Source organism: Symsagittifera roscoffensis, chromosome 1 (assembly GCF_963678635.1).
Source record: "Symsagittifera roscoffensis chromosome 1, txSymRosc1.1, whole genome shotgun sequence".
Taxonomy (NCBI): domain Eukaryota; kingdom Metazoa; phylum Xenacoelomorpha; order Acoela; family Convolutidae; genus Symsagittifera; species Symsagittifera roscoffensis.
Window position 1 is genome coordinate 16143824 of NC_087062.1, and position 27004 is coordinate 16170827.

The 27004-nt window shown below is 36.9% G+C and overlaps 2 protein-coding genes across 5 annotated transcripts in view; one reads left to right on the top strand and one right to left on the bottom strand.

Annotated features, from left to right (window-relative positions):
- Positions 1-27004, bottom strand: part of LOC134852955 (voltage-gated hydrogen channel 1-like) — a 376534-nt gene that overhangs the window by 307078 nt on the left and 42452 nt on the right. The window lies entirely within an intron of this gene.
- The window catches only part of LOC134852494 (uncharacterized), a 32101-nt gene continuing 19753 nt past the window's right edge, over positions 14657-27004 (top strand). For all 4 annotated transcript variants that reach the window (XM_063868556.1, XM_063868563.1, XM_063868573.1 and 1 more), the window contains exons 1-8: positions 14657-14846; positions 15033-15093; positions 15164-15393; positions 15595-15760; positions 17066-17225; positions 17772-17925; positions 18082-18274; positions 26536-26684. In XM_063868556.1, coding sequence (XP_063724626.1) covers positions 14661-14846; positions 15033-15093; positions 15164-15393; positions 15595-15760; positions 17066-17225; positions 17772-17925; positions 18082-18274; positions 26536-26684 — 1299 coding nt within the window. In that variant the 5' untranslated portion in view covers positions 14657-14660. The remainder of the gene's footprint in view (positions 14847-15032; positions 15094-15163; positions 15394-15594; positions 15761-17065; positions 17226-17771; positions 17926-18081; positions 18275-26535; positions 26685-27004) is intronic.

A 27004-nucleotide genomic window follows, 5' to 3' on the forward strand; every position in this document is an offset into this window, starting at 1 on the left:
TCCAAATATGGCTGCTCAAATCCTTGTAGTTTTCGAGATATGACGTGTTTAATGATTTCTTTTTAATTTTTCAGAAAACTTGAATGTTAAAAAGTTCAAAAGATTTGAAATTCCTTATCTTATAGTTGGATACTGTGAGGATACTCTCAGGAGTTTCAAGATCCAAATGCGACTGCTAAAAAGATCTTAGTTTTCGAGATAAGACATTGCGATTTTTCAAAAACATTTTCCGAAAACTTGAATTATTTTTTTTTGTTCAAATTTTTGAAATTTCAAACACTCCATTTTGGGAGCTGTCAGAATACTATAGAAAGAAGCAAATTTCACTTCTAATTATTTAATTATGACTGTTCAAATCATTGTAGTTTTTCATATTTTGATTGAAATTCGAAGCCCTCTTCCTTGTATTGGGGGCTATCAAAGTAGTTTCAGGAGTTGCGAACGAATTTTATCGCCAAATATGACTGCTCAAATTTTTTTTGTAATTTTCGATATATGGCTTTTCTTGCGAATTTTTTGAAAAATTTTTTAGAAAACTTTAATTTCATTTTCTTCAAATTTTATAATTCCCAACCTTTCAGTTGAGGGCTGTCAGCGTACTCGAGTGGGTTGCGAATCTCGCCTCCACGTATGACTGTTCAAGTTTTTGTAATTTTTTAGATGTGACGTTTTAATGGTTTTTCATTTCCCTCGAAATTTGAAATTCTTAACCCAGTAGTTGGGTTCTCTGAGAGTACTCTCAGGAGTTGCAAATTTTGCATCCAAATGCGACTGCTCAAATGCTTTTATTTGCCAAGATGTGACGTTTTTCAATGTCTTTTTAAAAAATTTAACAGAACTTAGATATAAAAAACTTAGCAAAATTACGAACCCTGTTATTGGGTGCTGTCAGAGTGCACTCAAAGGTTACAGATCTTTTTTTCAATCTATGCGGTTTTTTACGAGTTCTCAAAAGTTCGAAGCGCAGGAGGTGCCTTACACGGTAGTTCTTTCTAATACACAAAGTGAGAAGAAACTGCAAAATAGCATAGTTAAGAGGCGATGGGCGTACCTCAAACTCTTATCATAGGTCGCGATGTTTTTTTTTCATTTTTTTTTTCAGAAAAAATCCTAAAATTTGTGTAGGCTCAAATGTATTTTTTTTCGCGGTCTGTTTTTTGATTTCTTTTTAAGTTGAGTTCATTTCCTCTATTAAAAGGAGGGCAAACTGCACTATCGAACAGTAAAAGTGTTATGGTCACGAAAAACGTAATCGATTTTAAGTTTCGAAAGTGGAATTTAATTATCGAATTTCCCAGCCAAATAAAACTTTTCTTATTGATCTAGTTTTCTCAAGCTGGGTTAATTTTACCAAAAAAGCGGAAGTCGTAGTTTTTCCTAAAAATTCATATAGCTTTAAGGCTATCTATTTTTTGGAAATTCAAAAGAAGAGATTTTTTTTAAAAAAAAACAAGTACGTATTTTTTTGTATTCACTGGCGTTCATTGACTCTTTTCCTGCTGTCTGTTAGCGGCTGTGTTTTTTCGTACTGACTTTTTTTTGCCTCAAATGGGAAACAAATGGAAACAAAATTTCATCAAACTACAGCGCTTGCACCGATTTCAGTAAACCTGAAAAAAGGAAAAATGCAGAATTTTTGAACTTGATTTTCTCTACTTGGATTATCTCTAGACAGAGAGGGATGAAGACTAAAGTAGCTTCGAATTTCGCCTAAGAATTGAATTTAAAACGGCTAACAAAGTTGTAAATTAATAAAATATCAGATAAAATATTTTTTGTCGAAATTGAACTTAAGAAAATGGAACGATCGTTTTCGAGCCAATTTGGGCCAAATGAATTGGTGTCCCTGAGAAGTAAACGTTTTAGGGTTGCTTTATGTATCGCATGTGATCTTCTGTCTGAAATTTATTTTGTAAAAGTCCGGGTATAGATTATGAGCAGTATCATCAGTACAAAAAGCATTCATACAGAAATGTTTTGTTTTTGTTATAATACAAGGTAAGTTATCTTTTCCGAGAAGTCGAATCGCTTTTTTCCTAGAAGACGAAAATTTGAAACGGTATGAGGAACATGCAAGTAACTTAATTGCATTCATCATTAGATTAGCTGTATTTCATATGCAAGCTTGCATGCGTTGCCAGACTGTGATGAGTTTTAGGTTGACGAAACGATACTAGTTGTTGGTTCCAGATGTTTTGTATCAGGCATATAAATCGGCAATTATACATTCTTTTGAATGACCACGTTTCAATAACGTAAGGTTATTGAGGTCGTGGTGGTTTTTATATAGGTCGTGATGAGTGATAAGGTTTTATATAGGTCGTGATGAGTTTTAAAGTTTTCAGGAAAATTCCTAAAAATTTTTCACGCTCATATTTGATTTTTTGCAGTTTGACTTTGTTTTTTTTAAGTTCAATTTTAATTCGTTTGTTATAGGACGGAAAATTTCTCTCTCCAAATTAAATCGTTATATGTAAAGGCGACTGGAATTTTTTCAATTAGTTTTTGAGTTTTTTTTTATCGTGAAGGGTTTCTGCTGAGGTGTTTTCGGCTTGTTTGTTTTGTAATAAAATATCAGTATTAATTTTTTGCTGATGTTTTTTTGTTTTTCTAGTTCTTTCTTCAACGGTTACATCATTCGAAGTCCTATTAGATAGTTCTTGGGCCGCTTGCTGTTTTAATCCTGTAGTTGTTAGATTGGAAGTGGTGCGAAGCTCAGCTCCGCCTCCGTGTTGAAATTCAATGGATTTTAAGAGCAATTTTCTTTGAAATTCTTGAAGTTTTTCGATTTCATTGAAACTTTCTGTTGCCTACGTTTCGTGTTTTGCTGGTGTACACGAATACGCTGAGCTGAACACCCACCCTAATTTTATTGATTGATCTTTTTTCTGAAAACACTCCTGCAGTGGGAAAGAACAAGGGCCGAGGATACTTAAATATAACACAGCTCCGATTGTGTGTTGTATCAGAATAGTGTTTTTTGAGGCTTAATTTCATCAATTTACCGCTAGAGGGTAAGACGTGAGTGTTCTTCCAATCTGATTGTACTTCTAATAACTCCTCGTCGTCCATCCAAAAAAACGGCAGAAAATTCAAAGAAAATAGAAAAACAGTTTTTGATTTCGTTTCCGTATAACAATTGCGATAAGCAAGGATATTGCAACCGGGTACCAGACTATTTTTCCAGTAAATAGTTTTGACAGAATGGTACATTTCAAAGCGAAATGCGAAGCTTACGCATCTTGCCTCTTTTGCCTATAAAGGGCTAGCGCTTGCTTTGTAGATGGTAGATGCAAGATTTTTGTGCATGATTTTTTTCACTGAAAATATTTCGGCTGTTTTTTCACTTATTTATTGTCGGCTTCTTTACCGCATGTTTTAAAGTTTGTTTCCCTTCGTTTTTTGACATTGGTTGAACTTTGGCAAATTATGTTTGAAATTTTCAAATCACTTCTCCGACCTTCTTTGAAAAAAAAAATGGAAAAAATCATCGAAATTTTTCGAAATTATCGATTTTCTTTAAAAAATTTTTTCAATAAAACATTGTTCGGATATATTTTTTCGATATTTCTTAAGCGGTCTGCTGTTTTTATCATATTTTTTGGCAAAGCTAATTGAAGCCATGAGTTATTTCGCAATTTTCTTGTACGATTATAACTTCGCTAAGCAAGAGACTCAGTTTAAAGAGGCCTTAAGTGCTATTAAATCACAAGTTTTCATTAATATTTTCATTTTTTGTTATCAGAATTTTTTTAAGTTTCAAAATAACAAATTTAGTATATTTTCGCTATTTGTTTCTAGTACAATAATGTTGTCTAGAAGAAGAAGAAGAATAATTTATTTCTCCATATAGTTGATAATACAAGCATCAATTTATTTAAATTTTTAAATCAACAAAATGGAGGGGATAGACAAAAGGCGCAGTATGTGCCTACTTGACGTCTACCCGTTAAGCAAATTAGGATTGCAACTAAGTAATAAAGATAAATTTATATTCGAATGAAAATAGGATTGTGAGGAAAAATTTATTTTTCCCTTAAATTAAGCCCTCATTAAGGAATAGTTATTACATCTAGTCCTGTCATTTCGGCCAGTTCTCATTCCAGCTGACGAACTAAGAATATGAGAAATAATTTGAAAAAAAATTCTAAGTTTTTTCATTTTTTTTAAATTTTCTAAAAAATGCGATATCTCGAAAACTACAAGGATTTGGAGGGTCATATTTTCAGCATAGAATCGCAACCCTAGAATGGTTGTTTGATAGCATTTAGCCAGGGGGTACCATTTTTTAAAAATAAAAATTTCAAAGAAATATGTTTTGCACCAACTCGTAATTTCCACATATGAAATTATCTTTAAATTTATGGACGAAACTGTATTCTTCATTTTTTGACATCAATCCAATATTTTCAGGTAAAAGCTTATTTATACTCATAATATTCAATAACATTGAACCCTTATTAGTCAAAGAACATGATTTTACCTTATTCCTACCGAATGGTGGAACAAATATTCGACCTTCTGAAATTCGCGTATTATAGGCAAAAAAGTAAACAAAGAATTGAGAAAACAAGTTGGATGTTTTTGATTTAGTGAGCATAAACAAAACTTCATCAAATCGTACACATATAGCTCATGAACTGTTAGTATTTTGTTATCAGAAAAGAATTTAGTAACTGTATCAAATTTCCTTTTGAAGCAGATCATGCGAACAATTTTTCGTTGCATATTCAAAATTGGGTTTAAAAAAGAAAAACTCGTGCCGCCGTAGACGAGCAAGCCATTTTGTATTATTGGCTTGATATTCGACATATAGTGTTTCGGTAGGATGGATCTTGATACATAATGTCTCATGTTTGATATTACACCACAGTGACGACCTAGTTTTGATTGAACATTAGTATATGGTGAAAAAATTTAAGCTTATCATCTACAATGACACCTAGGTATTTGCAAAAAGGTTTCGGCTGAAAAGTAAAATCAAGTATATCAAAAGAAAGTTTGGAAGCACTTCTATCCTTAGTAAAATTAATTAAAGTAGTTTTTATCTGAGTTTAAGGTTAATTTATTTGAACAAAGCCAGGAAGAAATGTTGGTCAAATCTAACTGGTAATCTTCATAGATAGATGTTTGACATGATATGTTTGTATCATCTGCAAATATAAACACATTTGAATTGCAAACTGCGTGCTGTATGTCGTTAATATAAACAATAAACAAGAGAGGGCCTAAAACAGAGCCTTGAGGTATTCCCGTGTTTACTTGCAACAAATCAGATGAACAGTTGTTTACATGTACACATTGATACCTATTGGATAGATAGCTTTCGAACCATTTGTAGCAATTTCCACGTACTCCATAGCATTCTAGTTTCCTCAAAAGAATTTTATGGTCCAGCGTATCAAATGCCTTTTTTAAATCAATGAAGAAGCTAAATTTAATGTTTTTATCATCACCTAGTCTTAATCTTTCGGTCAATTCAGCTAATGCATCAACTGTGGCAAACTTCTCCTTGAACCCAAACTGACGATGATACAGTAATTCAAACTTTTCAAGCTAGTTGTATAATCGAGAGTGCATGATTTTTTCAATAACTTTGCTGCAGCTACTTAAAAGTGATATTGGACGGTAATTGCTCATAATTATTCTGCTATCAACTTTATGAAGAGGTAAAACCCGAGCATACTTGAGGCTTTGAGGAAACATACCGGAGCAAAATGAGAGATTAGTTCAGTATGTTAAATAAGGTGCTAACACATACCTGCTTTTAACTTAAAAAAAGGTTACTAATTTCATCGATGCCACAAGTATGCTTGGACTTCAGACGCTCTATCACATCAATTATCTCACAAATTGTACTATTAAAGAGATACATAGATTGGCTTACATCTTCTATTTTAATCACTGGCTCCCCGTGGTCAATTTTGCTTGCTAACTTGGTTCCTACCGAAGGGAAATAATCATTAAAAGCGTTAGATATTAGAACGGGGTCAGATAATTTTTTGTTATTGATTAAAAGAGCTGAAACTTTTGATGACTTTGCGGTCTTGTCATTTATTTCATTTAAAACTTTAAATATTTGTCTCGAGTCACCAATACATTTAAATTTTTTGATCTTTTTTTGCGATTCTTATAAACTTTTCGACTTTTTGACGTTGGTTAAGAAAGTTAACTTTTTAAAGAGAATTCAATTTGTCTGACTTCCACAATTTGTATAAGCGATTTTTTTTTATAAACGAACTCTTCAAGCCTTTAGCGAACCAAGGAGCATTAGTTTTGCTTTTGTGTATCATATTACGTAATGGTGCAAAAAGGTGGATTTCATTAAGCTGTGATTGAACTTTTTATACGCAAGGTCTATGTTATTATCGCTGATCAGGTTTGCATCTTCTAAGTTTTGTTTCAAACTCAACAAAAAATTCTTCATTTTATTTTCTTTTGTTAAGAATGACATATCACGATATGAATAACTTGATAAATCACCTTTAAAGCCAAAATTAGATTTCAATATTATGGGGTAGTGATCAGAAAAGCATTCATTATCTCATAATTCAATGGTTGGATTTTCTAAATTCCTGATACTAAAATGGTCTATACAAGTTTCAGATGTGTCACTAATTCGAGTTGCAGATTTACTCAAAAGTTCGAACCCATTTGCTGTTATTGTGTTCAGATATGATTGCTGTAACTTATTTTTCTGTAGTGTATCGATGTTGATAATCTCCCGTTAGAATTATCGGTACTTTATACTGAGCAAGACGCTCTAGTTCCTTATCGAGCTCATCGACAAATATAATTTTATTATATCGTGGGGGTACATATGCCAGTACAACTATAAATTGTTTACCACTAACTTCAACAAGGATTGATAAGGATTCTGGAATGCCACTCTCAAGCTGTTCTAATAAGTTAACCTTATCGCCTAGCTGTATCATAGTTCCCCCTCCTCTAGTTTTTCTGGTATTAGTTATGATGGTATGGAAACCTGTGATTTTAAACAAGTTAACATCATCAATTTCACGAAGCCACGTTTATGTAAGACATAGTAAATTTATAGGAGACTCGAGACTACTTAGAATTGCTTCCACATCTTCATGGTGTTTTTTTAATGATCGTACATTAGAAAGTAATAAGTTAACAGTAGCATCAATAATTTTATGGCTAATTGGTTCCTGCACTTTATATATTTCACGATCCCATTTGTCCGGCTGAGCTCCGAAAAACACCATTGAAACAGTTTCTAACAACATCCAATTTATATTCCAGGAACTGACCACCTTCATACAGCCCATTAATTTTGTACAACTTTTCGTCTGCTTTCCAAATGAAAAAAAAAAAATTCCTTCGCGGGTCCAAGTGGGTTGAATTTTCTCATACGACCTCATGATTTTGAGGAAATTGACTCTTGCAGCACTTAGATCTTCGAATATTTTGATATCTCTCAACTCTTCATGGTTTACCAAAGTCTTTTTCTTTTTTAGGAGTTCGATTTTCTTTATTCTTCTGGCAAATCTATTAATTACTGGCTTGTTGCCGGCGTTTCGAGATGGTAGCCTATGCGCAATAGATATATCGTTCTCTGATATTTGGGCCTCTAGTGCATTGCTTATGTCAACAACTTTTTTTATTGTTGTTTCCGTCTCCTTTTGCCCGTCATTTGTTTCTTTGAGCCCGAGAATTTTCACATTATCCCTGCGGTTGTAATTCTCTAACAACTCAGACTCCGACAGTGTTTTGAGATTGACCTTCTTTTCGTTGTGAGATATTTCGCCCTTTACCCATATCATTAGTTTATCTTTCACTTTTGATATTGCTTCTGTTATCGCCAAATTTATAACTTCTTTGATTTTTACTTTGATGTCATCAAGCAACTTCGGGATCAACGCTTTAAATGAATTTGATATCGCATTTTCAACCTTCTTTGCTAGATTCAGTTTTTCTTCAATAGATGATTCCTCTCCACACGGGCTCAATTCAATGCAAGTTCGTTTGGCAGATGGGTTACAGCAGACAGGGGTCTGGTCATAAAATTTGAGAGGTGGCATCTCAACATTCGCACAGTCTTTATCAATGGTATTCATTTTCTTTCTCTGAAACTATTTAATAAATTTATCGCAACAATTAGGCTAAGTCTCCTTTCTTGGTCTTCTCTTTCTGTGTAGTGCTTTGTTTTTTTTTTCATTTACAATTCACGTTTAAGCTGGTGTATTTTTCGTCTTAGTTCTTAGTTTGTTGGGGATCCTCGTCTGAGAATATTATTGAGAATTGTGTTGCTAATCGATTCAAAATAATGGCTCATGGGTTTTTGACAGAAAATTCGCAGGCGTATCTACACTTTCTGCTTTTAAAAGTTGCAAATTTGGTTTTATGACCTTTTTCCCTGTTTTGTCTGCGTACTTACCGCTCGGTAGTTTTTTAGGTTATTTTAATGCTGACTTTTGCTTTCTGCCACATGTTTTCATCAAAAAGATTTTCCTTTTGAGACAAACATGAAAATTTTGGGTGTGGTTTTTTGGCGTTTTTCAATTTCTACGGTTCGGTGTCTTTCTGTATCGCAATGGTGCAAAGCTCGGCTTCGCCTCTGTGTCTGGTTTTTTTGCTCTTTGCTTTTCCCCTAGTAATTGTCCTTCTGTTGTTCCAGTGGTTTAAATTATTAAGATTATTAAAAAGGTTGCAATTGTATTTCTTTCGATATTTTACGGAATTTCAGATTTTTTGTTGTTGGTTTTTGGTCTGGTTTTTGTACTGGAATGAGATGTTATATGTCAAAGCTAAATTATAAGTTTGAGTTTGAACAGGATGCATGAAACAAATGGCGTTTTAATCGAAAGGAAGATTCACAGGGTTAGAAAGATGTTTTTTTTCATATGATATTTTCGTTTTGTTCGGTTTATTTGTTTGCAATAGCGTTTTTCATTCGGGTGTGACTTTTTGGCCTGTTTTGAAAGAATAAAATGTATCAGCTTGTTAAGTTTATCCAAAAAAGACTTAATGTCTTAATACCTGTCTTCAAAGCTTTGTTCAGCTCGATGGATTATATTGCATATTTTGACGAGTGAAGAGTTTACGGTATGCGTATAATGATTTCCGAGCGAAGCTGATCACTGATCCGAACATATGTGCCTCTTTCACAGGTTTACGATTGGTTGCATCTCAAAAGCGCGCATCTAAGGTGATGAAAAAATCATAAGCTTAAGGTAAGATTTAAAAGCTGAAAATCTTTTTACAACAAAGCACTTGGCAAAGCTTTGTTGTCTACTGTTCCCGTTTGGAGCGTCTGGAACACAACTGAGTACGTGCAGAGGAAATACATATGAAATTTTTTTCGAATATTGTTCTCAAGACTTAGTTACTGATATTTTCTGTTAGATAGTCGTTGCTTTGATAATGAGTAAATGGAAGAAGGAAGACTTTTTATATAAATCGTGATAATTATTTTCAGGTGAAAATTTTAGAGCGCTCAATTTCAATTTTTCGCGTTTTGACCTTTGATTTTTTTGAAATTTATTTCTTTTATTAAAAGTTTCGATTATTATGTTTCGAAAGTGGAATTTATTTATCAGGTTTCGCAGCGAAATACGAAATAAATTTTTTTATTGGTCCAGTTTGGGTTAGTTTTATCAAAAAAGTGTCAAGCAAAATTGTTTTTGAAAGTCAACGAGCTTTAAGGCCATATATATTTTTTCTGAATTTGTGATTATGAGGTCAGGCCACTTTTTTCAACCTCTATCGCACATTTTAATACCAAATATGCGTGGAAGTAGTCGAAAGCAAGGTGTCTTGTCCAAGTGGTTAAGATAAGATTCTTGCTGCGGAATTTCATGTTCGTTTCACGTATGATGCCGGTTTTCTTTAAGTTTGAATTTGGTTCTATTTTTTTGGCATATTCCTTTATTTGATGTTTTTAGAGCTTCTTTACGCCGTATTTTGCTTATTTTTGCTAAGGGCAACTTTTGTTCTTTGCAAAAAATTCCATCGGTGAATTATTCGCTTAATCTAGTTCAGCTTATTACGTTCATGTGCAGCATATAGGTCTTGCTGAATTTTTTGTTTTCAGGAAACGTCTCTAATAACTACAGATGTGCATTCATCATACATAATAAAGCATTTATGAATGCACTTAGGTGAACGCGTTACTCCTTGTCTCAGTAAAAAAAGTTTTCACAAGCTGTATTTTAAATCTTAAAGAGTAATGAACGTAGTGAAGACTCTTATATAGGTCTTCGTGATTTTTTTTATCAGGAAAAAGTCTTAAAATGCTCTAATAACTATAGATGTGCATTCATGCTTTTATGAATGCATTTAGTTATATATGCTTTTTTTGAGTTCAATTGAAATTCATCTGCTGAAAGTGACGTACGTAGCACTCTCCAAATACGAACGTGGAAATGGCACAAAAAATGTGTACGAGTTCTTGTATCGAAACGAAAGTAGAATTTCATTTTTAGATTTCCAGCTGAATAAAAACTTTTCCTAGTGATCCAATTTTCTCTAGTTGGGTTCATGTTATCAAAAAATCACCAATCATAAATCGTTCTAGAATTTAAAGACCTTAAAGGGCAGCTATTTTTTTCTTTTAAATTCGAAAGTTGAGATTTTTTCGAGAAACTGTTTTTTATGTTTACTTGCGTTCATTACTTTTTTCCAATCTTTGATTGGTTGCTTATGTTTTAGTTTCAAGTAACACAATATGAGTTTTTCGAAGGAGTTTAAAATTTCAACACAAGTAACTTATTTCTTGCTTCTTTTTGACTACAACCCCCAAAGCAAAGTATTGCACCCCGTAAAACAAATCCCGAGAAGAAACTGTTTAGAAAGCATTTGATTGTGTTTTTCAACCGGTAGAATTCTAGTCTCATATAAATATGTTATGTTACTGACTCTTAAGCATCCCGTTGTTAATCTAAACGTGTTGTTTTGTTTTATTTGTAAACGTTGCGAGATGGTGTAACTAAGTGTGGGCGTCCAAAGTGGAGCTGCGTAGTACAGGACACTCCTTCCAATTGCCTTATAAGTTACACTGAGTGTTTGTTTGGAGCAATCCCAATTAGTGCCAGCAAGTTTTTTAAGTACATTATTTCTTTTTTTTTGCAGTTTGTCACATGTCTTAGTGCAGTGTTCACTTAAATTCAGTTGGTTGTTAAATGTTACTCCTGGAATATTGGGGTGGCGAGTAGTGAGTAGGTTAGTTCCGTTAACCATAACCTTTGGTTTTAAATTACATTCGTTGGTCCAAGTTGAGAATATTGATGTTGTGGACTTATCTTTAGATAGTGAAAGGTTTCTACCTTGTGGGACACCTTGTTTCACCTTCCTCAGTTTGGATTTTTATGTTTTTAAATTCTAATTAAGTATGTTTACCTCGCAGGTAGACAAGAATCCATCCCTTGGTGTTATTGTAAAGATTCGAGATGGCGATGTCGTTGAGCAGATGGTTGTAGTCAACGGCATCAAAGGCTGCAGTCAAGTCTAGGGCGACCATTAATGTTCTTTGATATGTTGTGCCTGGTTCAAACGAGCTTTAATGCAGAATGAGATAGAATTAAGGGCAGTGGTAGTCGACCTTTTTTCTGAACCCGTGTTGTTGTTCCTGAGAAATTACATTAAAATTGAATTCGGACAAAAGTAGACGTTCGATGAGTTTTGCCTTTGGAGAGAGCAGCTCAGTTGGCTGGTAGCACTTACCTTGCTCGGAATCTTTACCAAATTTAGCCAGGAGTATTACTCTTCCTTGTTTTCAGTTAACAGGTATAGTTGCATTAATCAAGGAGACGCTTATCAACTTACTGAGGTTTTTGTAGCTTGTTTTCCAATGAATTGTCAGTAAATTGGAGCAATGTTATCAAGTGCAAGCGCTTTGCTTTTCTCACTGGACTTTATTGCACCTTCCACCATTTTGACTGAAAATTTCACCTCCTTTAGTTCTAATTGTTTGATCTTACGAATAACTTTTGTTCTTGCTTGTGTGTGGAGTCAACTGTTGATTGAATTTATTAGAGATTTTTTTTGTGTGTTGTGAATGAATTCGTTGTCAAAGATAATAGGTCTGTTTCTTGGGAGTTTTGGCATTGGTGTTCAATAAACCTTTAACCGTAGACCAGAGTTTACTTGTTGCCCCTCGATGATCAACTCAATCCATTTAGTTCTTTTGTTATCTTCAACTAATTTTTCGATTTTTCTACTTAGTTCATTTATTTTGGCGTCTCCGGGATGTTGTTTTGGAAGATGTTCCCTTATTTCGGAGAGTTTAAGAGCGTCTGTTAGAAAGTTCGGCTTCACCTCTTTTATAAGTCCTTGAGGTATATGTCTAGATGCCGCGCCGCAAATTTTTTTCCGGAAGATTTTATCGCCTTTTTAGTTGATTTGGGTAGAGCTAATTTTCGAAACGTTTTTTTTGCACAGGTAGTATGCATTCTCGTGAGAACAAAGGTCAGTTGTTCCGGTAATCCAGGAAGTTGAGCGACTTTTGTATAATAATCGAAAGTTTTCATATTTTTTGTAATGGTGCAGTGCACTTAATCAATTCCAAGTGTTTTTGCTGCAAACTTCTCTGATATTTTTAATCTAAGCTTTTAAAACGAGTTTTAATTCTTCCTTTTTTTCCCTTTTTTGAAGTAGCAACGATTGGAACCTCATTTCTTAAGTTATCTGAGATATGATTTCATATGATTTCCGAAGTTCCCCTTTTCTCAAAAAGCTTCTTTCGTTTGAGATGAAATTCTCAAATGAGCATTTTTTGAGTTTTAAGTATGTTGCAGGATTTTTCGCAGCTGTTTTCAACATAGTCGGAGTTTGCCTAAACAATGGAACACTCCGAGACGAACTGAAATGCCTGATGTCTAATTGATATTTAGTCTCTAATATCATTGACAACTGATGTTCATTTCTCTAAATATATTATATCGTGAGTTGTTTTTTTAGGCTTGCAATGAAGTGGAGCTGCGTAGTAAAGTGGAGCTGCGTAGTACAGGACACTCCTTCCAATTGCCTTATAAGTTACACTGAGTGTTTTTTTTGGAGAAATCCCAAGTAGTGCCAGCAAGTTTTTTAAGTACATTGTTTCTTTTTTTTTTGCAGTTTGTCAAATGTCTTAGTGCAGTGTTCACTTAAATTCAGTTGGTTGTTAAATGTTACTCCTAGAATATTGGGGTAGTGAGTAGGTTAGTTCCGTTAACCATAACCTTTGGTTTAAATTACATTCATTGGTCCAAGTTGAGAATATTGATGTTGTGGACTTATCTTTAGATAGTGAAAGGTTTCTGCCTTGTGGGACACCTTGTTTCACCTTCCTCAGTTTGGATTTTTATGTTTTTAAATTCTAAATAAGTATCTTTACCTCGCAGGTAGACAAGAATCCATCCCTTGGTGTTATTGTAAAGATTCGAGCTGGCGATGTCGTTGAGCAGATGGTTGTAGTCAACGGCATCAAAGGCTGCAGTCAAGTCTAGGGCGACCATTAATGTTCTTTGATATGTTGTGCCTGGTTCAAACGAGCTTTAATGCAGAATGAGATAGAATTAAGGGCAGTGGTAGTCGACCTTTTTCTGAACCCGTGTTGTTGTTCCTGAGAAATTACATTAAAATTGAATTCGGGCAAAAGTAGACGTTCGATGAGTTTTGCCACTGGGGAGAGCAGCTCAGTTGGCTGGTAGCACTTACCTTGCTCGGAATTTTTACCAAATTTAGCCAGGAGTATTACTCTTCCTTGTTTTCAGTTAACAGGTATGGTTGCATTAATCAATGAGAGGCTTATCAACTTACTGAGGTTTTTGTAGCTTGTTTTCCAATGAATTGTCAGTAAATTGGAGCAATCTTATCAAGTGCAAGCGCTTTGCTTTTCTCAATGGACTTTATTGCACCTTCCACCATTTTGACTGAAAATTTCACCTCCTTTAGTTCTAATTGTTTGATCTTTTGTTCTTGCTTGTGTGTGGAGTCAACTGTTGATTGAATTTATTAGAGATTTTTTTTGTGTGTTGTGAATGATTTCGTTGTCAAAGATAAGAGGTCTGTTTCTTGGGAGTTTTGGCATTGGTGTTCAATAAACCTTTAACCGTAGACCAGAGTTTACTTGTTTTTATCGTAAGATTTTATCGCCCATTTAGTTGATTTGGGTAGAGCTAATTTTCGAAACGCTTTTTTTTATGCACAGGTAGTATGCATTCTCGTGAGAACAAAGGTCAGTTGTTCCGGTAGTCCAGGAAGTTGAGCGACTTTTGTATTATAATCGAAAGTTTTGATATTTTTTGTAATGGTGCAGTGCACTTAATCAATTCCAAGTGTTTTTGCTGCAAACTTCTCTGATATTTTTAATCTAAGCTTTTAAAACGAGGTTTAATTCTTCCTTTTTTTTGAAGTAGCAACGACTGGAACCTCATTTCTTAAATTATCTGAGATATGATTTCCGAAGTTCCCTTTTTCTCAAAAAGCTTCTTTCGTTTGAGATGAAATTCTCAAATGAGCATTTTTTGAGTTTTAAGTATGTTGCAGGATTTTTCGCAGCTGTTTTACACATAGTCGGTTTTTGCCTAAACAATGGAACACTCCGAGACGTACTGAAATGCCTGATGTCTAATTGATAGTTAGTCTCAGATATCATTGACAACTGATGTTCATTTCTCTAAATAAATTATATCGTGAGTTGTTTTTTTAGGCTTGCAATGAAGTTGTATAATTTGGGCTGTGCCGACTTGTTCAGATGCGTCTTCTGTCGGAACCTGTCTAATGATCCGAAGATTATGTCTTGCATGCATACTGCTTGTCTAGACTGCCTTCAGAAAAATTTCGACGCGCAGTCTTCGCAGATTAAATGTAATGGATGTGATGCGGTCAACACTGTCAAAAATGTTAGTTGAAGATCGAATAACGTACTAGATTAAATACACGCCGCATGAACTTGTAAAAATTTGTTTTATCTGAATTTAATTGGCCAGACATTTGAACAGCGTGTGGTTTGAGCTGCTCTATTTGAGTAAAAGAAAGGCAACTATTGTAAAGGAAATTGTGTAAATGTCTTTTCTTTTTGATTATAGATCGATGCTTTTGGGAATCATGATTATGTACGCAATGTGCTGACTATTCTGAGCTCTACAGGTATTTAATTTTTAAAAACATTCTAAGAACAATTTCAGTATAAAATTATTGAGGATTTGCGATTGTCTAGATAAGTCTGAGAACGTATTTGTCGAATGTCCGTCGTGTGAGGCTGAAATCCACGAGAACACTCTGATGTTCACGTGTCTAACCTGCAGTCAATCACGTGATCAAGGCAGAGGGGACTCCCGTCCTCCGCCTACTTCCAACTTTGTGAGCATTCTGGAGACTGGTCATAAACTGACTGCCAGAACTGTCATGTGCAGTCAGTGTTTCGATCATCACTGCCTTCAGAACAAGGTGACATTTCACTGTTGCAAATTATGCATTGATAAATTTGCCATGAAGCAGTTGTTTTTTGTGTTGAATTTAAAAGAAACCATGGTTGTCATGCCGTTTCGTATTAAACAATCCTTGTTAGGGCATTCTTAGCGTCGATAGCGCTATTTTCGCATTAATCGTGATAAGAACTGTTCAAGTGATTGGTAGTTTTTTTATCAGGGTCATGCAGTATTTGCTTGCGTCGCATCCAGCAGTGGCCAGTTTCTCTCCCAAGCGTCATCGAGACTAGCCAAATGCAGGAAGCACAAGGAACCTCTGGTTTCATTTTGTCTGAAATTGAAGCGACCGATGTGTGATGCATGTCTTACTAGCCATAACATCTCAGGTTAACATCATCACTTAATCAGTTTTGCTCCGATCACTGAAATAGGGAGAAACTTTGTCTTCGAGTGTGTTTGTTCTTAATTTTCATTTTTTGTCCACCCGAAATCAGGTACCGCAAATGATAATCAGAATAGATCGATTGATATATCATATAAAGCACTTACAGTAGTGATTCGAACGACATCTACAAATTAAGGGTCAAGTTTTTTGTGTCGGTTTTAATTTGAGCGAGCAGAAAGCGTAAAGAATGAATTGAGCTATAAAGTCTCATTTTTGATAATTCATTGAGCACTTTCCAGCATGAAATCTCCAACAAAATCAATTTTTGTTTTTCGGTTTTCTCGAAAACTACCTGACCGATTTTCAAAAGAGTGGTACCAATGGGAAGTCCGACCACTCCCATGTGTGCCTGCATACTCCCCCAGTCTCTTTTTTGAAATTACCCCACTTTCCACAGCCTTCGAAAAAGTGTGTGGGGGGACTTTTTAACACAAATTTCTGGATTTTTTTTTCATCTTCTCGAAAACTACCCTCCCGATTCTGAGATATTGATTTCAGTGTGAAAAACGGGTTGTGGGAAGCTCCACTGTATAAGCGGTTACGACCAGTTTTTTTTTACACAAAAAGTTATGACCATCGATTTTTTTACGTTTTTTTTTTGAAACTTTTTGACTTCTCTCAAAAACTACCCACCCAAATCTAATGAGCAACGTTTTAAGCATACTTCAACCTAACACGCTCTTGTAAAAAACTTCAATTTTATAAGAAAACTGAAGTAATTGACAAAATTAACCGATTTTGAAGTCATGTAGGGATTTACTTTTCATTGCTATAGGTCTGTTTTTGAAATTACCCTTGTCCTTCTGCATCAATGCAAAAATTTCAAAAATTATCAAAAAGGTATTTCCAGCTTTAGCTGTCCTCTAATAGTTTTCCGGGCTAAGTTTTGTATATCTCCTCCCTTTCCCTGCACACAGAAAAACCCAATTTTGAACAAAACTTTTTTTCTGTTGACGGAACCTTGTAGTGCTACTTGTACAGGAACTAGATAGCATTGTTAAATTTCTTTAATCGAGTTTCTTCTGAGTTGAACGTCTCATTTCTTACACCTTAGTTTTACTCGCTTCATTTGAAAGATTTCGAATTGATTTGAAAAAGTTTGACTCAATCTCAATAAAAAAAACCCAGGTCAAAACAGGGTCGTATAAGTTTTCTATGTGTCAGATAGACTTGGTTGACAGACAATCACCGATTGATTTTATTGGGCAGCCCTGTCAAACGTTATCAGTCGTTTGATGACTTTAAGGTCACAGTCACTTGACAGGAGTGGAGTTAAAATGTCACGTGAAGAGCAAAGTGGAATGTGGTAAGAGGTTCCAGGCCAATATACATGCGTATAACAAACGAATGGAGAATTTGAAGAAAGGGTTGGACGCTGAAAAGGAAAGCAACGCTCAAAACGCGAGGTGGGCCAGCTTATCTTTTGAAATCAATTGTGAATAGTAAAAAAGAGCATCACATGCTATGCAAAGCGCATTAAGACTTTCATTGATAGTGAATAACATATTGGACTTTTCCAGCTCCTTTCGCAAAATTGCAGCAGAAAGTTGTTAATTATTTTTTTTTCAAAGGGATGATAACATGCAAAAGTTGCAGTTTGTTTATTTGTAGACTCAGACAGTGTGTCATTGTAGTTATGAACTCAAAAATAATTCAAAAAAGTTTTCGTAAGTTGAAGTTTAGAAAAAATAAAATAGGGGAGCGCGAAAACAGTCTCAGAGTGTTGGCAATATTGGTGACCTTGAGCATCTTTATTGATAAGAAAATTGGGATGCATTAGTTAATCAGAACTTTTGACGCAGATACGTGTTGAAATGAGTGAAAAGTTGATTTCAGGTATAAAAATGCGATTTTGATTTGATGAAATGCGTTCAGTCCTGAAAACCGAAAAGAGTATTGCCACATATTTGCCCGAAAAGTTAATGTGACTTAATATAATGTTTTTTTTTCAGAAAGTTGTTCCAAAAGCTGCACGACATTCTGAAGAAAAACGAGGACGATTTGATCAAGCAGCTGGACGAAGTCTACACCAGTAAACTATCAGAGCTGAATAGCATTGAGGAGCAAGGAAGTTTCTTCGCAAATTTGGGAGATCGTCTCACACAGGTAAGATAGGATTAATTTTTTGCTGAGTTGGACGATTTTTTCCCTTGATTTGGACAATTTACATCCTTGATTTTACGGACGCTTGTATACGTTTTTTTTTTTGAAAAACTGAATTGATTTAACTGTCCTGAATAAAAAGTGTTGCTTCAATTTCAGACTGCCTCTGATCTGCTGTGTCTCTCAAGTGAGAACGAGAGCTATTCGTTCGTCACTGCAATCGACACAGTGGCCAGTCAACTCACCCAGTTCTCAGCTGGGCTGGAGGAAGAAGTGCGCCAGATTCTGAAGTCGAAGCCTAACATGAACTTCAAGAAGAGATTATTCGAAGACTTCGTCAATATTCAGTATGGTGAGTATTTCATTGTATAGCTGCAAATACAGAAATGATTAACGTCAGTTTATTACTTTTATTACGGCCACATGCACGTTAGTAATGCTCGGCAGGGTTTTCATATTTTCGGTCAAGCTCTTCGGGTAGAGGCTAGGGCGCATTTCAACGGGTTAGAAGTCCCTTAGGAATTCGATACCCTGGCCGCCGAAGGTCTCACTAAATTTGGTCTTTTCTAAATGTCAATGAGCGAAGTGAAGACACTTATTTAAGGAATGTGAATGACTTTTCTTTCGAAAGTTGATTTTAATTTTGAGATTTCCCATGGGAATGAAAAAAGTACCTATTTTCCATTTTTCTCTAATTAGGTTTCTTCTATAAACTAAGCGTCAATCACAAAAATTAATTAAGTTCGTGGTTTCTTGAGGAATAGAAGATTAAAACAGGACTCAATTCACCTTGTTTATATAATAGATAAGTTTGTAAATAATGTAAATAATGTCATGACAAAATTCTAGAGTTCAACTTAAATCTTTCATAAATTGAGACAGAGTGAGTGAGTGAACTTGATTATGAATAGAGTATGGATTGACAGGTCGTTAGCGACCTTGATAGCCAGTAGGCAAGATTAGCACGATTAATAACTAGCATTGAAAGTAATACTATAATGACGTCAGTTAGACAGCACCACACCACATTTCCCCCTCTAGTGAAAAAATTAAAATGAACTTTTGAATTTTTTTTAAATTAAGAATAACTAAACATACACTCACTGCCGGTAACAAAACTTCCTATAACAGATGAAGCACTAATAGAAGTTTACAAAATTGACGGATATGACTTAAGTAAATATACTGGAAATGTTTTAAATGACTAGAAGAATTTAAATAACAGGAGAGTTTTATTTATCTGAACGACGCAAGGGATGATCCAATGAGCTCTTTTTCGGAAAACGTGTAAATTTTCTGCTAAAACCTTCAGACTCATTGGGTAGAACAACCCGGGACTGCCCCACTTGAACATCTGGCTCTTGGTTAGCCAGAGCAAAACGAACTCTCCTGTCCGGCGAAACAGAAGTTGACGGAGAAGAAGACAAAGTAGCTTGGACGACATTCACGGAATGTCTGATTGGGCTACCGTAGAAAGTTGTCTGCTTTTTCCGGCGAGATGAAATTCGGGAAGAGCTCGATGATGACGAAATATTTCCGTCCGGTTCAGAAATTAAACCAGAAACATCCCGGGTGGGAAGACCCGATGCTGCCAAATTGGTCGAAGTGCACTCTTGTAGCTTCGGAACCGATGACTCATCGTCCGAAGAAATAGGGATAAGATCCGGGCCTAATAAAAATTTGTCTTTCGTGGGAGATGGTGACTTCGGTTTGATACTGAGGGGAACCTCCGCTCCTTGGTTTCCTGAAGTGGACGAAGAAGCCGTTAAATCTACTACTGGAGTAGACTGTTGAGGATAAGGAATAGTTTGAACTCCTGGAGCCTCCGATACTAAATTGTGCTTTGATTTGGACGAGAAAATTTGAGCACGAGATGGCGTAGACGAAGACACCAGAAATGGGAATTGCGGACGAGCAGGTACGGCCACAGTTTTGGCCGAAATTCGTTGACGAGAACTAGTTGGTTTTAAAGGCCGATTGTCCTCTGACGATGAAGGCGAAGATGAAACAATGGGGCGTTTTTGCCCCTTCTTGACAGGCGTTGCTTGCTTGCCTGAAAAACTTAGACTCGTTGATTTATGACGTAACGCAAGGTGAATTCTTCTAATCACTTTTCCCTTGTCAGAAATATATGTGGACCCAGTAATCTGCACAATTTTACCCTTAAAAGGTTTGAAAAGTTCTCGACCAGATTTCCTATTCAGAAATTTCCTAAAAATCTCGACCTTACTTGGTTCATTCAAAACTAAGTAATCCAATTTACGTTTTGGTAGTGACGGACGGATTTGTTCAGTTGGCATCTGGTTCCTGAATCTGAGCATCCCAGCATACAAGTTGGAACGAAGGGTAGCTGCGAGAACTTGGTTCCGTTCTGTCAGCGTCTTAAGAGCTTTGACCCCCTCTTGATGCTTTAAGGACTTCTTCAAAGTCAGCCACTGATTTGCAGAATGAGCTGGACTCTCCAGCGCACGATAGTGAGGTGTGTCCGCAACTGATTCCGTTGGTCCCCCAAAGTAGGGTGACACTATCGGGCTTGACTGCCCCTTCTTGACTAATTTTATTCTTGGTCGACTGTCGCACTGCTCCCGACGCTGTTCTGGTGTTAGGTCACGCTCCAATTGTTGGTTATCTAAATTAACGCGCGTAGACAAACGCTCTGCCGCAATAGATAACTCCGTATTCGGAGGACCACCAAAATGAAGCTCAAAAGGTGAAACCCCAGTAACAGAATTTTTTGTTATCCGAATATCTTCAATTATATTTCTAAGCGTATCTTGAACATTTGAAAAATCCGAGCTCAATCGCGAAGCACCCAAACGACGCTTAATGGTTTGGATCGGCCGTTCCACCAGACCACAACCACGATGATCCCCCACCGGGCAGAAATATTGGGCAATATTTTTATCTTTACAAAAGGCCTGCACTAATTTGTTCTTAAAACCTGAATATTGGTTAGTTTTGATGGATTTAGGAATACTATGCTGTTGAATATACGTTTTAAGAAATTTAATGATCTTCCGTCCCCCCGTAGAACGTGTAATCATAGCCGACGGATATTTAGAGTAACGGTCAATCGCGACCAAGATATAAATACTGTTACCATCCAAATCGAGTAGAGGACCCGCATAATCGAGCTGAAGCTCTTCATTAGGGCCAGATAAAAGGGGTAAAGGTTTTGGTAGAGTTAAATGAAGCGTTCGCTTTCAAATTCTTACCAAACTTCGTGCACTGGGGACAATTTTTACATAGCTGGACAATATCTCGATGCATTCGAGGCCACCATATGTATTGCGCGGCGTCAACCATGGCTAACTGACCCGCATGCGACCTATGTAGACGAGACAGTAACGGTTTCCTAAGACACATGGGAATAGCGATCCTATTGTCCACGACAACACAGCCATCAACCACCGCTGCACAATGCCAAAAGGATTTTAGGTATGAGTCAATACGACAAAATCTTTCATAGTCCCGGTTAATAAGCGCACGTTTCATCAAGCATAGGCTGGGGTCTTCATCCGTAAGTTCCGACAGCACATCGGAGTCCAAAATGCCCACCAAGCCGGTTAATGATTTCTGGTCCTGAGCGACCACCGATGATTTCAAAATTTCCAAACTTTGATTTGACTGAACATGACGACTTACTGATCAGACTTTCCTGAGCCTCTTTGATCTAAAATTGGCCAGTATTCGGGCGTATTGACCCCTCAACGCCGCACCACGCTGTAAAGTAGTCGACCTCTTTGGACGCACTGCCCCCGCGTGAAACCGCGGCCTGGCACGATCCGACGAAAACCAATGTTGATTGATCGGAATAAACTGGTTGAGCAGTTGTTCAAAGCTATCGTTAGCGTTATTGATGTTAATATCCATCACAGTCTGAAAATGAAAAACGCCCAATAATACGAATACACACCAACAATTCCAATAAACTGAAATAAGATCAAAAAGACCCACGGACGATGATAATAAATCCCAATCACAAATTACCGTACTAATAATCCACTCTAAAGACAAAATTGGCAGATAATTTGTGATCCACGCTGAGAAAGTGACAAAAACGTGCATGAGCCAGCCCAACGCTTATTGGCTAGATTTTAAACCAGAAATTCTAACGCCCTCTAGCGAAGAAATGACAAGCGCATTGAATTGTTTACATAATTCGGTATAGCCAAAGTCGAAATATTCGTCGCCCTCTACCGATTTTATGTATTGAGATGTAACTTGAATGTCCCGATTTTTGACGCTCTCTACCGACAGATTTCCAATATCTTTGGATGAAATTAATGAATTACCCCGAACGGGACAATTGGCCCGAGGCTGAAAGGAAATCAATTGGCTCGATTAAATTGATCGAATTAGATAAAACGAAATTTCGAAATATTGGATGATTCTTCTGATAAAGAACAAACTCGAACCCATCCATCCAGATAATCGCACGCATCGAGTAATACACTTGACCACATATTGCTCATCAAAACTGCTTGGTCGTGGCGCCTCAAACGTTGGAAAACGAGATAAATAATCCACTATACCCAATTTACATCCGGAAATGTGGAAAATATCGAAGTCAAAAGGCAATAATCTATCAGCCCATCTGGTTAAGCGAGATTGATGGGTTTTATTACCTCTATTGGTCTTTAACGCCGAAATAATCGCTTTATGATCCGTTAAAACCACAAAATGATAACCCAATAAATATTTACGAAAGTGCTCACATGACCACACAATGGCTAGAAGTTCCAACTCATTAGTACTATACTTCTTTTCCTGGTCATTGAGGAAACGCGACGCAAATGCAATAGGAACCCAAACATCCTTTTCTATTTCCTGTTCTAAAGCAGCTCCCAAACCGCTATGACTAGCGTCACATTTCACTCGCGTATTCCGACTTTGGTCATAATGATACATCTTTGTGATATTCGCTATAAATTGCAAAATATTCCTAAAAGCCGTTTGTTGGTCCTCCCCCCACACAAACTTGCTTTTATTACACTTGACCACATATTGCTCATCAAAACTGCTTGGTCGTGGCGCCTCAAACGTTGGAAAACGAGATAAATAATCCACTATACCCAATTTACATCCGGAAATGTGGAAAATATCGAAGTCAAAAGGCAATAATCTATCAGCCCATCTGGTTAAGCGAGATTGATGGGTTTTATTACCTCTATTGGTCTTTAACGCCGAAATAATCGCTTTATGATCCGTTAAAACCACAAAATGATAACCCAATAAATATTTACGAAAGTGCTCACATGACCACACAATGGCTAGAAGTTCCAACTCATTAGTACTATACTTCTTTTCCTGGTCATTGAGGAAACGCGACGCAAATGCAATAGGAACCCAAACATCCTTTTCTATTTCCTGTTCTAAAGCAGCTCCCAAACCGCTATGACTAGCGTCACATTTCACTCGCGTATTCCGACTTTGGTCATAATGATACATCTTTGTGATATTCGCTATAAATTGCAAAATATTCCTAAAAGCCGTTTGTTGGTCCTCCCCCCACACAAACTTGCTTTTATTACTTGCTTTCAAGGAAGGAACGTTGTAAATGGTTGAGTATGCCCATGAAAGAACGAAGTTGCTTGAGCGACTTAGGAGGCTCCAGAGCTAACACTGCATCGATTTTGGAACGTTTTGGCCTATAGCCCTCTGAGTCAATGTCATAACCCAACCAAGATAGTTGATTCATCGAAAAATCGCATTTCGACAATTTCAGAGCGAAACCTTCTTCATCCAAACGAGTGATCACTTTATTTACAAGAATATTGTGATCCATGACTGATCCTTTCGAAACTATCAGAATATCGTCCAAGAAACAGAAAACTCCCGATAAACCCTGGAGGGTATTGTCCATTGCTTTTTGGAATTCTTTTGGCAGTCCGTTAACCCATAAAACCCAGTTTTAAACCGATACGTGCCAGTTTGCTCTCCACAGACGATATTAAAGTTGCAATGACGACTAACTTCATCACTGAGCGGGATCTGACTGAATGCATATTTCAAGTCTAGGGACGTAAACCAAACATCACCTATTTTGTCCGATGTGATTATCTGGGCTGCCGAGTCCAACAGTTCCAATAAATTCGGCATCTGATATTAGTTCTTATGAATCTGATCATTCATAGGCTTTGTATCCATAGCCAATTTCACGGAACCATCCTTCTTAGCCGTTATTACGATCGGAGAGATAAAATGTTCGCTTGTACATTTGTTAAGTTTGACCACGTGGCCTTATTGAATTAACTTCTGAATTTCCACACCAACTTTATCTTGGATATGCACTGGAACCCGCCTTCCTTTCTCCTGAATCGGAACAAGCGCAGACTCGAATGTAGAGAATACTTGGTGATTTTTGGCTCTACCTACTCTGGAAAATATACGATGAAACTTCTGATGGAAATGTGATTTCCAAGACTCTGACGTCTCATTCGGGTTTGATAGGGATACTTCACCCACCAAAGACCTTTCTGGTCTAACTTGCGTGTTCTCACTCCCAACTGGGGCTGCAAGTCTAAACCTAATAAGCATCGTGTACGATTTTCCGAAATGAGGAATTTTGCAGACTTGACATTCCAACCCAATGATGACACATCCACTATCAGTGTACCCATCAGTTCAATTCTTTTCCTAGTAGTCAACATATACCGTGTCGATTGGACGTTCCTGTTCGCTAAAAACTTTGGCTGACGGAACTGTTTTCACGATATAGTCTGCTGTCCTCTTATTCACGAAAGAGGCAGGACTTCCAGTATCCACCGTTGCTTTGAAGAACGTCTTCCAACAACGAAGTGTTATCTGAATAGAGCGTAACTTGCCCGTAGCAGCATTAACCACCTCCAATTTCTTCACTGACGCGATGGGACGATTCGGTTCTTCTGCCGACACCGACAAAACTGCAAACTCTGACTCACTATCGGACGTAATGAAATTACAATTTTCTTCCACGGTCTCATCTGACTCAGCTTCTACATTCGCTACGTTCTTGGAATTACAGCATTTGGCGAAATGTCCCTTCTTACTACAATTCCGACAAGTCACATTTCTAGCTGGACAACTTTGCTTATGATTTGATGAAAACCTGTTACCACAAAAATAACATAGTTTCGCTTTCTCGTTGGCCCCCTTCGACTTATTATTCTGAGCCCGATTAATTCTATCTGCCAATTTCTTCTCTTGGACAGAAAATGTAGGTTCCTGTTTTATGCGAGTGTTCTGACCCGAATTGGATCCTGACTGGGAAAAACTGCCCATCGAAGCCGAACTCCCTAGTTGCTTTTGCAGATCAGTGGCGGTTTGTGCCCCTTTTTCCTGCAGCATTGCTGATTTCAGCGTCTCTTCTGGAGTGGTGCCTGGGCGAATACACAATTCTCTCTGAATGTCTTTATATCTCATCTTGGCAATGAAGATATCTCTTACAACTTCTTTTTCCTGATCAATTGTCCACCCACACAGAGCGGCTTGTCCCGTCAGTCGCAAATAAAAAGCTTCCAAACCTTCTCGATCTGAATGTACGGCGTTATACATTTGCAATCGTTCGATAATGTAATTTTTCTCCTTTCTGAAAAGGAGTACACAGAATTCGTGAAATTCTTGAAATGATATTGCACTAAGATCCGCATGTGGGTAACTTTGGAGAAACCTTTTTCCTACCTTCTGAGCCAAGCGAAAAGAATAAACGAGGTTTAGTTCGTTGCTCAACTTCATAGTAGAACACACCTGGTGCTACTCTGGGACCTTTCGCCCGGCGTTCTTCATTCATTTCCGCCACTCTTCGCACGGCTGCATCGTTTCGTGCAATACGATTCGCAATTGCTGCCGCATCCTCATCAACCCCACAGCTTCTGGTTTTGGAACAGGATCATCGTGTACCACACCCGGTGGTTTCAATAACTCACGTGGGTCACACCTTTCTCTCAAGGTGATTGCTAAGTTGAATTGGCCTATCCAAGAATCCCAGCTGCTGGGTGGATCCGCTGTTGGTTTGTGCCAGAATACGGGCACACCTAACAGGTCAGTCCGATCCTCGGAGATCGAAACTGCTGGCTGCGCCATGTGGTTTCTTGAGGAATAGAAGATTAAAACAAGACTCAATTCACCTTGTATATATAATAGATAAGTTTGTAAATAATGTAAATAATGTCATGACAAAATTCTAGAGTTCAACTTAAATCTTTCATAAATTGAGACAGAGTGAGTGAGCGAACTTGATTATGAATAGAGTATGGATTGACAGGTCGGTAGCGACCTTGATAGCCAATAGGCAAGATTAGCACGATTAATAACTAGCATTGAAAGTAATACTATAATGACGTCATAACTATACAGTTAAACAGCACCACACCACAAAGTTCAAAGAGCTTTTTCTTAATAAATCTGAATTTCCTAGATTAATCATTTTGTCATTTCCATGTGCAAGGACACTTTTCTAATGTTCCGTTGGTTATATTTACGGCTTCGAGAGAATCGAGGAAAATAATTTGGTCGACATAGACGACATTTTTTCTTGAAAATTCGTCTCCACCGCGGAAAAATAGCTTAGCTAAGGTAAGAAGATAGCTTAGCTTTCTAAAAGAAGAAAAAAGACCCTGTGTGTTGTTTCAGTTAGTGTGGAAGATGGGCCCTCGAAGTTTGTGGACAGTATCTGCTGCTCTCTTTCTGAAGTGCCGGAGTCCAGACTCACCCAAATCACCATTGCAAGTGATATTCTGAGTCAGAATAAAAACATCGAAGTTAATGCAGAGGAATTCAAGGTGAGATGACGCTCAGCGAGGGGAGAGGGGAGGCTGATCCTAGATTGTTGCAAAGTCCGATGTTTCAAAGTCAAATATTATAATCCCAGCTGCTCTGAAATCCTGAGTGACCTGTCGCTAATTGCAAAGCAAATTAAGCTCTTCAATAAATAACAAGAAGGCGGATGGTGTGAAAAAACGGCATGGGTTTTGTTTAAGAGTTACTTTCATTACACTTCAGCGAGCGTAGTGTATTATCATGAACCTACTTTTTCCATTCTAACTTGCAAATAAAAAAACTTTATTTGGTTACTTTTTTGCTCTACTCAGTATATGTAGCA